Source organism: Branchiostoma belcheri, unplaced genomic scaffold, assembly GCF_001625305.1.
Source record: "Branchiostoma belcheri isolate BF01 breed outbred unplaced genomic scaffold, Haploidv18h27 scaffold26, whole genome shotgun sequence".
NCBI lineage: Eukaryota > Metazoa > Chordata > Leptocardii > Amphioxiformes > Branchiostomatidae > Branchiostoma > Branchiostoma belcheri.
In genome coordinates, this window is record NW_017803865.1 from 761,882 (window position 1) to 778,293 (window position 16,412).

General features: G+C 40.0%; 1 protein-coding gene across 4 annotated transcripts; it reads right to left on the reverse strand.

Annotated features, from left to right (window-relative positions):
* Positions 1-48: 48 nt before the first annotated feature.
* Positions 49-11,822, reverse strand: LOC109471848 (recombining binding protein suppressor of hairless-like). Of its 4 annotated transcripts, XM_019771237.1 has the most exons (14): positions 11,533-11,567; positions 11,200-11,294; positions 10,168-10,354; positions 5,029-5,052; positions 4,690-4,785; positions 4,290-4,455; positions 3,915-4,089; positions 3,544-3,681; positions 3,016-3,128; positions 2,616-2,756; positions 2,185-2,340; positions 1,858-1,961; positions 1,503-1,630; positions 49-1,308 (listed from the first exon to the last, which is right to left on the reverse strand). In XM_019771237.1, exons 3-14 carry the CDS (start codon positions 10,311-10,313, stop codon positions 1,163-1,165), a joined length of 1,533 nt encoding a protein of 510 aa, XP_019626796.1. In that variant the 5' UTR covers positions 10,314-10,354; positions 11,200-11,294; positions 11,533-11,567; the 3' UTR covers positions 49-1,162. The 4 variants fall into 4 exon arrangements, with proteins under 4 accessions (XP_019626796.1, XP_019626794.1, XP_019626797.1 ...); XM_019771235.1 differs by lacking the exon at positions 11,200-11,294 and having other exon boundaries at positions 11,533-11,822; XM_019771238.1 differs by lacking the exons at positions 11,200-11,294; positions 11,533-11,567 and adding an exon at positions 11,308-11,322.
* Between the last annotated feature and the right edge of the window lie 4,590 nt (positions 11,823-16,412).

Sequence of the window (16,412 nt, forward strand, 5' to 3'; positions counted from 1 at the left end):
ATACAACACAAATGAAACAGTTAATGTACTCAATCGTGATTTAAGCTACATTTGGCTAATATTTTGGCCTTAAACAAAGTGAAACTACCACAGATTTTGTTGTGCCTTCTGCCAGCAATTTGGGATTCTTTATCTATTGATGATATTCAAGATAATATTCAAGTGTACATATCAATTACGAAAATCATATTGTCAAAGAAAGTGAAACATGAATGAGATGCGTAGCAGTCAAGTTGGAAACTTTTAAAAATACATCTTTATTGGCTCCTAAATGTCGAGAAGACATCACATGAAAGATCCAGAAATATACCCAAGGAAGATCCATGGTCCACACAAATATCCAACCTACGGTAGAAAGAATGTTACTTCTGAATTGATAGGTATGATTGGATTAGACATGATGGCTTCTTCTATGTACACATCTGCTTCTTTTTTCACTTTTGATCCTTTCAAAATGAACTAAGATTGAATATTTGTAAGTTTCTATGAAGAGGTATGGTCTCACCAATACACATCTCTTTTAATTAATGATTAATTTTGTTTATCTTAGACCAATAATCCAAATATACAAATATTCAGCATTCTTCTTACCTGTTGGTCCTTTAACATGCAGAAATATAGAACTTTAAGGTATATTGCTGGTACTAAATTCCTCAAGTTTGCTTTCTTCATGATGTTAAACAAATGTTAGACACCTCAAAAAAATTAATCAAAACATCTAGTATTCAAGGGAGATGAGTCCAAATTGAGTCTAAATTCAATAATTACAATTTATGTGTATATGTATCGTATCATATAACCTTAATGATTGTATGTATTATACATATACACATCTAGGAATTGCATATTGTCACACAATATGTAATGTGCAAGTGAAATAAGATAATCATGCAATAATAACTGTCATGGTCATCAGATGCATCAGGTCAAGAAAACATCAAAGAAATAATTGATTTCATTTCCTACAAGCTATGAGTGTAGTTGTATATCCCGTGTGTTTAAATGACAACTAGACTCTTTTTGTATAAATATATTTTCACACAGTAAATATCAATCTTTGCTTCTGTCGTGTATACATACTAAAGTTGAAAGTGTGCTATATGTCAACAGGAAAGAAACCCTACGTCATGATGAGTCTCACAATGGTGTCCCTAACATAGCATCACAGCTGTTCCAGGTCTGGATAATGATTGGTTGGAAATGTGGCGGGTGTGTCTTCAGGGATGGGTCTGATTGGATTAGACATGATGGCTTCTTCTATTGTGGGTGGGTGGGGTCCTAACTCTGGGGTGTAGGTGAATGTTAAACCTGTGAAGGGATTCCAAATAAGACAACCTGTTAGTAAACACCTTATATTCAGCAATATCAAGAAAGAAAAAGTCAGGATTTACTAATTTTTCTAATCCCTCAAAGTGAAATAGACTATCTATCCAGGCCCTTTTTTGCAATCTTGCCTGGTCACCTGGATCTCAGAGAAACTCCAGCATCTGTCCCTAACTAACCTGTTGCATAGATGACACCGTCATGCCTGACCAGTGTCAGCGGCACCTGTGTCGGCTGTCGGAACCAGCGCCATCCACCACGGAACGCTGAGATGTCAGGAACCACACACAGCATGCTCTCCCCACACCTGGGACAACACACAAGTCAACCACAGCAATTATGAAGCAGTAACTGCAAGACAAACTTCATGATTCATAATACATCTGATTCAATTGTTCACCAATGACAAATTGTTTCTTTCAATTCATTGTTCATAGTACTCTCTCTTTCTCCATTGAGACACATATTTATGGATAATTTGTCCAAACAAGGTATTGTGTAATGGTGATATTGCAGTGCTTCTCAGTCACTCACCTGAACATGGTCTCTGCCTCCACGTCCCCAAACCACACCTTCAGGTTGTAGGTGAAGTTTTCTCCGTTCAGTTCCAGCATGGCAACATCCCCTCCTCCATTTAACTGGTGCAGGAGAGGGAATGGTGCAGGGATTAAGAATTTGACTAATTAAGGAGACTTTAGACTCTTAATTGCTCTTGATAGAGTGCAATCTACATGTACATGTAGATGATTTTCAGAACAGCAGCAAAAATTACAGAAAGACAGAATAATGGCTATCCTGCAGTTTGACCTCTCCACCTCAAGTTGAATGCACAAACTTGTTCATGTTGTGACAGTTGCTCACCTGTAGACTGTCCACTATAGGCACAGGTGTGACCGGCCCCTTGACTGGTCCCATCCCTTCAAAGAAGGAATACTCAGCCTGGTCTGTACTGATGATGGTCCAGGCTGCGCCGTCGTTCAGGATCTCCTTGGTGGAATCTTTGGGACATTCTGCTGCCTGGAAGATTGAAGGGTACAATTATAATCTTATTCAACTGAAGCTGTTGGTTCAATGAGCCCTCCCTCCATCTTCCTGAGTTTCAGGCTCATGGAAAGGGTTGAGTTCTCTGGACAAGACATTGTGTTCACTGTGCTTGGAGGGCAGAACTAGGGGTCTACTCAATACATGAAATATTTGCATAGTGCCTGCCCTGCTTACAACAATGAGGAGAATGCTTTAATAGCTGAGATACTTTAATTTTACATTTTTTACATCTTAATCAAGACAGTCACCTGAAATTGGATGATCCTCTCCTGAGAAACACACAGGTACATCCTGTCGGAGTCCTTCAGATGGAAGCAGCACTTGTGCAGCTGGGACACTGGGTCATCAGCCGCCAGCTGGGCCATCTGTTTGTCCACCTTACGGATCACCTGAGAAAGTATAAACTCATGTACATGGATCTCACCACTAAAAGGCTAATCTTCTACTGGTCATAACCAGAAAATGTCTAAATACTCCTGTCAGTATATACATACTGATTCATCTATTTCTAATGATACACCTCAAAGCTGCTGTGTATCAGATTTTATGAAAACATTCTTACTAGTGCATTTTATCAGCAGATTTTTTTGCTGTAATTTTTTTCCAATTATTGCTGGTTTGGTAATAGAACAAGAGATGGTGACATACCAGTCTTGGTAGTGCCATGCCTGTGACACAGCACACCAGCTTGACACAGGAGCCGTAGTGGATGTAGCCATCACGCACGGTGAAGTGTTCACTCTCTGACTGGGACTCCTCCACTGACATGACATACAAGAAACAGATTCTAGCAGCTAGACAAAGGAATCACTTGAGCAATAAGGTATAAGTTTAAAGTGTAACTGCCTATCTCATCTCGCATGGAAATTTGCAATGCCAGAAGCTGTACAGTGTAAGTGAAGTCTTCTTGTTGTCACAGACATTGATGTGTAGGATTTGTTGTTGTTTTGTACATAGGATTAGGTAAATGATCCCACAGTTTTTGTTATATTTCTGATTAAGAGAGCATGCCTTTCCCAGATTTTTTGATACTCCAAGAGCACATTTCAGTGGTTTGACTTAGGTCTGCATGCTTCTGATGGGGGCCTAGTGCCTCTGCATATTACTGGTAATCAAACATTTAAGTCCACATAAAAATGACACTGAACAGTAGCAGATGACTCTAGTGTGACCTACAGAGATGTATGGTGAAGGCTCCCCACTCCTGTGAGCTGGCGTGGAAGTTCCCAGACTCCACGTGGAGGTAGCGAGTACTGACGGTCTGCGAGCGGAGCCGGTTGAACAGTGCCACCCTGGAGCCTGATGGGATACACACTGGGGCAGGGAAGAACACAAAGGTTAATAAGTCAGTGGCTTGTACATGTCTCAAGTACCTACTGTTAGCCTTGAAAAAAGACTTTCTAAAACCTCAATTCATAAGTCACACACAGCTGTTCAAATATCATAATTGAATTTGAATGCCAAAAAATAATTTCAATCGGTACTGAGCCCTATGATATAGACATGCACAAGCTCAAGTTAAAAGATTATTATAATAAACTTCTCACATTCAGCATTTTTAAGAGACTGCTTCTTCTTGGAGGGTTTGGAGATGACCTTGATTTTCTTACTGCAGAACATCCCGACATCATCGCCTGTTCCGTAGAACAGTTTCACCTTCAGCTCAAAGGCCTTCCGTTTGTCCGTGTCAGAGATGAAGAGAGTTTTTGCTACAGCCCAGTTCTACAGGTGAAGAAAATATGAACATCTCCGGTTGACATCTGTATACACAGGTATTAATACAGAATGATAGATTTTCTTTTTTAACTTTTGAATAGGGTAAAGAATTTTGTACTGATTGGCATGTATGATGCTACAGTTGCTACAGTAACATTTTGAGGCCAAATTCTCACCTCTACTGAAACCGAACCAGTAGGACCCACCTTGCCCTCCAGGTTCATCTGCTGCATCTCCTGCTCAGCGCTGCCGATGCCGATGAAGGCGTACGGCTGAGCCTCATTCTCAGCCTCCCCAGCCACGCCCACCGGCTGCAGGCGGTGCTTCCACCCGTCACCCATCAGGTACAGCAGGGGAGGGGGGCAGAAAAACCTGCAGGCCGGGGGAAGTTCATTCAAGGATCAATCATGGAACTGAACCTGCAAAACATCTAGGTATGAAAGTTCATAACAATCACATCTTACATCTAAAAGGAAATGTATCAAATCCAGTGTAGCTTTATTGAAATGCTAATCTTTCAGTGGTTGGGACATGATGTACAGTATTTATAATACACTGGAATGTCATATATTATATAGTATATATATGACATTCCAGTGTTGGTACCTTTTCTCATTGCCATATGACTTCTGTGCAACCTTAGCTGTCATGATGACCACAGTTGTGTCAGGCCGGTCCCTCAGGTACTGCCGCATGGCTTCCCTGCATGGACATTATCATCATCAACATCATCAAGCCCTGTCTTATACTTACTGCACGATAACACAATTTGAACCCTATTGAACCATCAGGTAAGAAAAAACACAAGTTCTCCTTACCGGTAATTCATTCAACATGGCATGCGAAAACAAAGGAATTCAAAATTTCTGGTCTAAACTGTTAATACCTAGTATAATCATCAATTCATTCACAAATTATCCACAAAGCAGGAGACAAGGCACTTACTTTGTGAGTCTCCTGTCATTTTGCCTGTAAGATGAAATAACACAGTGACTGTGTTACAGCTCAGTACCCCTTATTTTATAGCATGTTTGGAGTATATTCTGTGTCATTAGTGATCAATATAATTGCGATCAATGGCCTTTGACAGCTCAACAAAGTAAGCACGAACTTTACCATAATTGCTACATATAGGATGCATTACAAGGATTGCAGTCACCAAGTTTATCTGACATAAACCCTGTATTCATCTATAACTGTTGAGCTCTTACTGTTTCTAGTACAATGATAATGTTGTAATACATGGCATTCAAATTGTAAGTGAAAACATTATCAACTGTTTATATTGACCTGTACATTTGTAAGCACTCGCCACACAAGTACCTGCCTTGTAGAGCCTCGATGAATGATCAACTTCAGAACAAGAATCATTTGTCTAAAAGGTTTGTTGTTTATATCTGAGTTAATTGATTTACGTATGCAGGTGTGCACAGGAATTGGATAATGTAACGGCATCCTGGATATAGTGGTAAGGGAAAATCACAGACGGCACTCCAAAATGTGGCAAACATATTGTCATGAAGAATGTCAGCGTAAGGATCATAACTCATTCAAAATCCACCAAATTGAATGTGGTTACTATTATTTTCTAGACTATGTGTACATCAAGCTCACATGAAGATACTTAAATATAGTCAATATAATATCAAAGAAATCAGAGTCACAATCTTTTTCTGATTTAACACAAAAAAACTGGGAGCTTTGACTTTAAAAAACATTTTGAAACTTATAGAGTTCTGTTTAGGAACGTACACATTTCTAAGCGTTATTAATCCTACACTGTACCAGAGACTGCAGTTTCTGAGGCAAGTGCACAACTAAACCCTGTCAAGATTCTGCACTCTCAAGAAATTTTTACCACATATTCCCATACTGGGTTGCTGATCAAAGCATCCCTATCAAGGTTCACATCTCAACGTGTCAAAATAGCAGAGAGAATTCCCATAGACCGTACAGTACTTACGTGCAAGTACGCTGAGCAGGAGTGTTATGTGGTGGGGCCGGTAAAGGTGGGGGCATGGGTACGGGGGCATGCAGCCCGGCAAAGTGCTGAGGTGACACGGATGCTGGAGACATGGGCCGTGCAGGAGGCATGTACTCTGGCATGGAGTACGTCTGAAGCTGAGTCAATGTGTCCATCAGGAACGGAGGCAGGTAGTCTGGAGGTGGCATCCTCATCCCTGGCATGGCCTGGTGGGCAGGGATCCCCCTGATGGTGAGGTCTTGTAAAACGTCGTCCGGAGGTGGCACCTGTCCGTCCTGTGGGCTTACAAGGTGAGGCATGTAGGGAGGTGGAGGAGAGTGGGACTGCGGTGCCTCATACTGATGGTCGGAGTACATGCTCTGTCCAATCCGCCAAGACATTGCCAGGTCCTCAAAACTCGGCAAGGCACACATGTCGCTGGCCAACATGTCACTGGTGTCCTCTTCCTTAATTGCCTGGCTGTTTTGAAACATGCTTCCATGGTAGGCTACTCAGCATGACTGCTTGAAAATCGGTAACAAGATAAATTGTGTCTAAAATGTGTGGGCAGGTAAGTACCTGGGCTAATCCTTTGCAAAAGTACAGCAAAGAACAGCAATACAACAAGCACTTTACGCGACTTGTTATTTCTTACCGACAAGCTAACTACTTTTGGATCCCTTAAAACTAAAAGAAAAGTAGACGCTCAATGGAAGGGATATTTAATTTTGGTCTAAGTAGCTTTAATGAAGTTAGCCTTCAATTTAGACATGTTACAACTTTAGTACAGATCCAACAATAGTTGGGGAGAGGTGCCATTTGAAAACAAAGGATAAGGTTACAATAAGCAACCATCTTAGTTGTAACAGATGAGGATGAGATGGCCTTAATCAAATCTACCAGGCCTTTTGTTGTTAACTAACCAGATTATCTGTGGCCGACAACAGTCTAAACTGTGTTACACCTGAATCCGTGGGAAAACCGGGGCCCTTTTTTCCCAGGCACAATCATGATACATTTGATTGTCTGCCAATTTTCGCTAATGGTTCATGTTAACAAGCAACCAGCCTTGGACTTCCAACCGGTGAATACAGAGGAAATCCAGGGAGTCACAATATTTGTGAGTGGTTTGGTGGTTTCCATAGCTGGTTGTTGTTACTGTGGACGGGCGGAGATTGTATCAGGGAGGAGGAGGATTAGTCCCAACAACACAGAATCATGTGTCGGCAGATTAAACACACTGGACAATACGCACACTCAATCTGCCTATAATGCACACTAGACCTTAAAAGCAGTAAAGGAAACCAATAACAGTTTCAAGGTTTTTGAGATCAGGGTTCCAAATATTCTGTTTTGTAGAGCACTTAGCATTCAGTGTTCCACAGAAGCTGAATAAATGTAACCCAACCCAGGGACCTAGGTGAACATGCCTAATGTAAATAGTGAGGCCACACCAAGCAATTCTGTGGGTAACATACTTTGGTGATCCCAAAGAAGTTGGGAAAATGTAGTCACATAAACAGAAGCCTGATTTTGGACAAATCTACAGCAGCTGTGACTGTTGATATTTAATGACTAATGAGCCAAAAAAATTGCTGAAAATCTATTTTAAAAAGTCTGCCATTCTATATAAACTAGCCCCCTAAATCAACATCTTTATGAAACAAAACAAGCACTATTTTATTTGTAATGCTCCTACCATTTGTAACAATTTTATTGACACTGTTTGCAGCTTAAGTTTCAATCTTATACATGATGCTATGCAAAAGTAGGATAATTAAGGGTTTATATATATAGCATGAATATGGCCATCATGGATCACCTACCCATACTCACTACTATTTCCAACTAACATTTAAGTCTGACTTGTAGTATATATATATTGGTTTGTGTAAGAATCTGTACTGAAAATATACTGTTTATTGTTTTCTTCCATAAATCTCTTGACAACTTAAAGAATATTGATCAATAAACAAATATAAAAGAACTACATTTTAAGTCTGAGATTTTTCCACAAGTCTCCTACATGCAACCTTTCTGACTTCCCTTCAAGCTTTTCTCAGTCAGAACAACTATAACCCTTTAGGTCTTCAGAAGATAATGCTTTGAAGGCATTGGAAAGGAAATCACCTTTTGCAGCAAAACGTTAAGACATTTCTATACGATCAAATAAAGAAGCCCACATTTTTCATCATACAAAAGTCAGTGCTTTGTGCAAACTTTTAGACATAGTCTGTTTCCTGATGATCTTAGCAGTAAATGTGGTCTTGTCCTGCACTAGCCTCACTTGCTACAAATTGAGATAATACAAATTGAGAGGAAATCAAAACCAAAGACAATTGTCACAGTAACCTCTCACATGATTGATATTACATCATCAACTGTCATTTTTCTGTGATGTTACTTCATGTTGTCTCTTAAAAACATTTATTCTAAGATTTGATTGGAAGTTAATTAGCCCTAATATCTCAGGGAAGTGATCCACAGGTTTGTAGAACACAATATTCTACCACACGTTTTTCGGATACCCACTTCAGTACTTTCAGTTCACTGTAAATTATCTGGTGATAATCACATGGCCATGGAATGGTGTAGACCAAACATGTTTATGTGCTCATGTAGCGGATCCAGGAACTAGAAATTGAATTATGTTTCCACAGTGCACCAATTACTCGTTGGGGACAAATCCTGTTGTGTCAAGTTTCCCATTGACCTGGCACCATGAATCATGAAGTAAACAAAGCATTCCAGAGGTGACAAAGAACGCAAAGGTATGTGCTCCTTGCAACCTGGCGAACTTTTCAACACCAGATCACCAAAGTAACGTCACATGTTAGAGTGCCCCATTTGAACCTACACTCACTTGATACGTAACCCAGTACCACTGTTACACTAGTAGTATAAATTAAGCACCAGGCTCCCCTTTGCCCTGAATTTGGATTGCCAAACTGACTTTCAACCATTCCGTTCAGCTTCCACGAAACTTACAAGTCGCCAGCTTTTAAATCAATCTGTTGTCGAGAGTTACTAATTCTAGACAGTTGAGATACTTTGTGCGGATTGCGATCCACATATTAATCTTTACATTCACATAACTGTCTCATTTGTTTATTTCATACTTTACTTTACTTAATACTAAACCTGATTTATTTGATGTGGAGTGGAGAAAAGCATGTTGGATTCTACTTCTGCGCGTGCTAAAATCAAAGTTTGCCGTTGCATGGCTTGCCTTTTGCCGCCTATCATAAACTACTATAGGTGACGTTCCCTAAGTAGTCGCCAGATGGCAGCACTCTACAACCTTAAAAGCCAGCCGACAATCCCAGGCCTGTTCAACCCATGCGTTGCAACACAAAGCTTAGTTAATAGTCTACGTTTTTTTTTCTCTCCCGGTGAAATTGAATCACTCATACCGTTATGGCCTTTTCGAGCTGTTCAGTGAATGAATTCGAATAATCGCCTCCGCTCCATCTCCAAGGTGCTGAAATACCTTCACTTGCTGTACAGCAGACCTGTTGGACAGCGGCGTTATTTTTTTTCGGTGAGCAACGCGAGTTATACCGCGGAGGGACGATTTTGCCGCCGAGGGAGTTTTGCCGCGGAGAGACGGTTTCGCGAAGGAGGCTATTACAGCAGAGGCACGAGTTGCAAGTCATTAAATGAATACATATCGGTCTAATTTTTCTCCACAAGACTTCAAACAGTACTGGTTGTTTTATATTGAGTATCTTATTATTTAAAACCTAAAGTCACCCCGATGTTCGAATACATGGGGAATATCAGCTCAATACGGTTTCTCTTTAGCACAATGATGTGGGGAAAGAGAAGGCATGGAATCAAATAGGGAATTAATTCCATGGAGGAGAAGGAGGGGACTTTGTAACGTTACTTGTTTATAAAATGGCGTCCTCTAGCGAGTGTTTCGTGAACGTCATATGACTTCGATTGTCCGGATAATTGAAGGTAGCAGCCAGGAGACTACTTCTTCTTACTTCGTTTTGTTTATCACAATTGTTCTGAAGATAAAACCATAATACTTATGATAACCCGGACCTAGGCGACGGTCTCTTTCCATTGTCCTTTTCTTTTTTCACAGAAAAATATCTAGGATTTGTACTAACCTTACCGACAAATCCATGGCCGGGTAAGGAGGAGCAGGTTTGTTCATCAGCGCATGGCCAATAGACAGGAGGGGAGGGGGGCCGACCGGCACGCGGCTCAACGGCTGGTGGATGGATGACGCCATGGCTGCAGCGGCCGTTGCCATGGCAACATGCTCTTGTGCTCCTTTCTCTAACAATAGAAGATCTGTAGCATGTGATTAAAGAAAGATGTGAGATGTATGGTGATCGATATCTTCGAGACTTAAAAGATGATTAATATGCTGAAATATCTACGTGTACAAGGCAATTGATTGTAGCATTCGCTTTCAACTGTGCTGTAGTCCGAGTCCGCTTTGGATCGGAAAGACGACAGGTAGTAGTACTGCTGCTGTAATGATATTTCATTAAAAGGAAAGACGGACAAATTAGGTTCTTGCCCTCTTTTTGGAACACTGTCAAATTTTCTGAAGACAATTTTGTACCAAAACCTATGAATATGTGCAAATAGGACAAAGGATGTGGCATCCAGTATCCAAAAATGTACATTTTCAGATAAAAATTCTGGAAGGCAGCCAAGAAAAAATGTTAATTTTTATCCGCGTTAAATAATTCTATGACATTTGAGATCAGTGCAGAAATGTGCGTAAAATGTTGAAGAAGGGTCCGAGCAGGATCCAGCCGGGGAGAAGGAACATATGGTGTATCGGACTGTAAGTCCTTCTTCTTCTGGATTCTAAATTTGGTTAGAAATTACGTAAACAAGTGGAACTAAACGTTTATAGAATAGATGATGTTCTCTGATAAAACAATCACACCATGGATACACATGCGCCGTCCGTATCTGATGACTTCATTGATGTAAAATAAAGCCGAAGGCTCATAATTAATAACTATGGTAGCTTTCGCAATATTTTGACACTTTCACCTCTTTGACATTCCTAAATCCGAGGGGGCTTTATCCGTCCTTCTAAACCTGCGCAACAGGCGGACGCAAGCGCACTTAAAGGTTAATAAATACAATGAAAGGACTAAGAAATTTCCTATGCAAACCTGACTTTGTCTTGGCCTGAACCCACTAAAGTGCCGGAGTTACACAATTCCCCTCGGATTTCTGGAGGGAACCATCCAGACTGTGCCAACAATTCCTGTAGGACTTACCATATGTTAGTACAGTCTCCCCTCCCAGCCACAAGTTAACAAACTGTGAGAAAGTGCCCTCCTTGTGGGAACTCCGCCACAAAAATTCACACTACAATTAACAACAATTGATTTGATTTCCTACAACTTTAAGCCCCGCAACGGGCGACGTTTTCCTACAAGTATTTGTACAAAGCTGTGATAAGGATATATTATTCGGTCATAACGGAAAAGCGATAGAATTACCTTGCTCTGTGAAATTAAGGTTATAGTCGTCAGGAAGTATAATATCTGGTCCGCTAGGTTCCGACATGCTGTTTGAATACTTGAGGAAAACCTAATATCTGTTGAATCTAATTTTCTCACCCCTCTGTGACTCCCCGAGGTTTCCCATGAAAATTCTAAATGAGCGAAGTAATCAAAATTTCGGCCCTAATGGCTACTACAATATGTAACGTTTTGTTTACTCATGACATTGTGTTTGCCGTGTCTGCTGTTGAAACACCTGGGTGTAAGGTGCGGTTTCCCACCGCTATGTCGCCAAGCGTGGCTCGGAGGAGTCCAATTTGCAATTAATAATCATATTTCACCCATATCATAGTATGGGTGAAAGGTACTGTTGTCCTCAGGTTTCTTCTTGTTGTTGTTGTTCTTATTCTCTTGCCATTAAATGGATTCAATTTCTTAATTTTTTGGCCATTGTTTTGGAGAAATACCCTCAGGCGTTTTTGTATTTATTTTTTTTATCTATACAGGCTTTTAAAGTGGGGGTGCAATAAAGAACAGGACTTGGAGTATTGGATATTTAAAATTTGTTTTACTTTTAATCGATCAATTCAATATTCAGACTGTGGTAATAATACAAGGATTGTAGACGCCCTCTTCTGTCTTTTTACTAAAATGATACAACAAAGTAATAAAAGAAGAAACACATCAATATGGTCCTTTGTCACAAGTAGGTCCCCTCAAAGAATCATAAAATTGCACAGAATTTTTATAGGCTACTACAGATATGACGATTATTTGAATATTAAATGAATTTAGCTATTTACATATTCCTTTGCTGGAAATCTTGGATCATTGAAGTATTAAAGCAAAATTTCAATGTTCATAGAATTCAAAAGCATACATATACACATGGTTCACACACTATCCACAATACACTGACATGTATACTATCTCAGCACTGTCTAAATACACAATTCACATACACAAAATTAGCTAGAGCCATATAGAATACTACTATACCATCTACAACATGACATAACTCCATTTAGTCTCAATTGACATACAATGATAATCTTTTTTTCTTCATAGGATATCTCTGTGGCATACAAAAACAGGGTCATTGGTTGCAAGACAACAAGCCATGCTAAAATGAGTGCTAAAGTCTACGCCATGCATTTTACTGGAGTCTGTACTGGCATCACATTTTGTTTTAGCAAGCCATTGTTTCTTGATGGTACAAACATTCATAGTTACTAGTGCTAGTAATAAAAGTTCCTTGGATTCCAATTCTATACAGCCTTTGTGTCCACATCAGAAGAAGCCGGTTCCTAAAATCACGATGGTTTTGAAGAGAAGCTTGAACATGCCATAGTAACAGCCACACTGCATAGAAAAGTTAACTACACTTGTTTCAAATTCTCCTTCATGTCCGTCTGATTTCTCCTGTGTAGATAACCCTACAGCCCTGACGCTCCATGGTACATTTCCCAGTGGTAACAATACTCTAGTTTGGCAGTGGTCAGGCTAACAACTATGAAGACCAGCTTTCACAGTTTTCTCTCCTTATTGTACCAGTTGCCTTTCTTATCACAAGAACTGGAAACACGATATAGGCAATCTCTCGCTTTCCATGTTCTTAAGTTACAGGCATCAGGTATGTATAAGTCTATACAGTCACTATGATAGCTCTACCTTGCAACTCTTCACTAATATGTTGTTTTTTTTGTCATCTTATACCAAATGTAAAACAAGATTAAGCATGGATTCTACTAACAATACAAAGAGGAGAATCTTGAATACAATAACAAAATACTTCAGGGTGAAAAGAAGAAAGTTGCAATTTACAAAATCTAGATTCCCTATATTCTGCAATATGTACACTGCTCTACCTTATCTTATGATACAGGGAGAAAAAAAGGGCGAGTATAATTAAAGGAAAGGAAGGGCAGTTCATCCTGTAAACAATGGCTGGTTGTGTTACAGTTTTACACCAAAAATGAACTGGTAATGTCTGTCCAGACTTGGGTACATCCCTATGCTCTAACAAACCAAGGACACACAGGGTATGTGGCTGCATCAGCTACATGTAGGACAGAATTGCCAAAACAGAAATTATTTGATATTGTATTGAGATTAGACCTCACTATTTCTGTCAATAGCAAAATCATCAATTCACAAGGCATGGACATTCAAATTCTTTTCTATCGACAAGCCCTTTTTCCACAAATACTTCTGTGTCCATACCTTCATCTACACAATGTACAGGTGCAGGGCCAACAGGAGTTGGTCCTGCCTACATAGCAACAATTAAAGCATGGCAATGAGAAAGTTGCACTTGTGATGATTTGGGTAAAACAATCAGTCTGTTTACCTTAATTTTTACAATGTTGATAACTGTTGATTACTGCTGAGTACAAAGCAGTTAGTCAGTCCACTGTGTCTAGTAGGAAAGTAATCTCACATGGTCTTGGACCTCAAAAACTACCAACAAAGACGTATCAACAAAGCAAATAATCATCTACAGATTTTTTTCCACATATACATCATCTGAATACCCCATTCAAATGGTAGGTAATTATGAGACAATTATTAAACAATGAACACTGCCTCTTCCACTCAGCTGCATAGATTGTTGAGGAAGAAGTTTAGTATGAAACAGTTGAACACAATATGTTTTCACATACCATGCTGCTTTGGTCAGCTCAAACTTCCCGGTAGTGTCCATGACGACTTTGTACATGTACAGGATATAGAGCACTGCCCACTGCCTGACACTAGTTACCACCAATAGGTCAGAAGTCAGGTGTAACCCACATTGCAGAAGCCTTAGATGCCCCTAGAATGGCTACACATGTACATGTACTAGTATATCAATCAAATATTCGGAAATGTTCAATGGATATACAAAGTAGCATAAGTGCCTAGCAGCCCCATGTAACATGTAATTGAGAGCATTTACCTGTATCTCAGGTCTCCATTACATGTACAGGCATGGATCTTCTAATACTGCAATGTCATGTCCACCATCCCTCTCTTACATGTGTGTATGAGGAAACTGAAGGGGGGTTATGCATATCATACAAGGTACAAAATCTGACTGCATGCACAAAGCATTGCTCTGGTAAGGGTAGACCAAATACATGAATAGCAAGTTACATTATCAGCAATGATTGGAATCTGGAATGAATACCTTATTCAAATAAGGTCAGGGTTAAATAAATTAGCAGTACCAGTATTCCAATCTGATCCTGGCTTATGGTATCATACATTGTAAAAATGTACTTTGGTAATAGTATTGTACCTTGTAATTACAGTTACAATCATAACCCAGTTACTGAGTTTGCTTGTCATATTGTAAATCAGTGTTGTAAGATATTTCCTTTAAAACATCTGGAATTAATGCAGTTTCTGGTCTTGCTTCAGTCAAGTATATATACAGGAACAACCTGCAATTCCATTCTTTTGTTTGCCCTTTGTCAAAGAAACCTAAGATAGGGTAGATAGGGATTTCTGCAATGGATGTTTGAGGTATGGATGCTGGGTTGGACTTATGTTTGGGCTTTAGCTTTAGTGACGTTTGGTACAGAGACATTCGGTAGGCTGACGTTTGGCATACCAATGCTCTGAACACTCACATTTGGCATGTTAACATCAGGGACGTTGACACTTGGCATATTGATGGCTGACATGTTGACATTGGACATGTCCACTTTAGGCATGTTGACGTTGGACATGTCCACCTTGGGCACATAAGCTCAACCCAGCTCCATATCTGATCTGGTCTCTGATTTGAGCTTGACAAACTCTTTTGCGACTTCGTCATTGGACCTCTGTGATAGGATGCGTAATATTGTCCAGCCTGTTTCGTCAAGGTGCACGTTCCTTCCCAGGGCGCACCAGCACGCACAGCTGCCAGCTTCAACAATATCGCGCAACTGCATGACAGCGACGCCAATCAGACGATCCTCACGGGCAAAGCAGTAGTCCTTCACACAGATGTGGAGTTCAAAGGCATCAGGCTCATCCTCATTACCAAGGATGCTACAGATAAAAAAATTTGTCAATTTAAGACATGCATACAACACATGTACCACCATAAGTGATGATACATGTTAGGCATAAGTGACATGAGTGATGAGTTGGTGTGTGGTAATGAGGATGTTATACATACTTTTGAGTGAATTTCTGAGCAAATGTCTGCGCTGATTTAACAATGGTTATGATAAAGGTAAAAAAAAAAGTATTCAGTGTAAAACCTTTTCTGACTAGCGTGGATGATGTTTCAATTTAGCTTTCTTTCCAATAAACATCCTTAAGCAATTCTTCAGTACTGTGAAATCTTAGCTTCCCATAAATTTTACAAAAAAACACTAAGGAAAAGCAATTGACTACTTACAAATGAAGGGTCTCGTTATATTTTGGAGACCAGTTATTGCTCTTTGATTTAGTAGAGTGCTTCCGCCTTTTGTCACTCAGGTGCGGGCCAATCAAGTTCACCTCCACAAAGGGTCGAAACATGCCTGTTGTCTGCCACTTCAGGTCATTGGCCGCAACGACTGGGGGAAGAGTTAGTCAAATTAGTTCAGCACTAATCACAGTAATTGAACGTTACACTGTCAAAGACATAGAGGTAAAAATGAACCAGTTTACATTTTGGTGAAATAAAATCTTAGACGTGCCATAACAGAGTTACAGATCTAGATATCTTAATAACCCTGGACAGCTCCTACCTTTGACAGTGACTTTGTGTTCTCCTGTTCCTGGGTGGGTGAACAGGTCCACCTGGATCGACACTTCACCCTGGGGATCGTCTACACTTGGCTGGTCTGTGGAGAAATTGTTGGCATTCTCAGGAATATNCGGGACAAATTAGGTTCTTGCCCTCTTTTTGGAACACT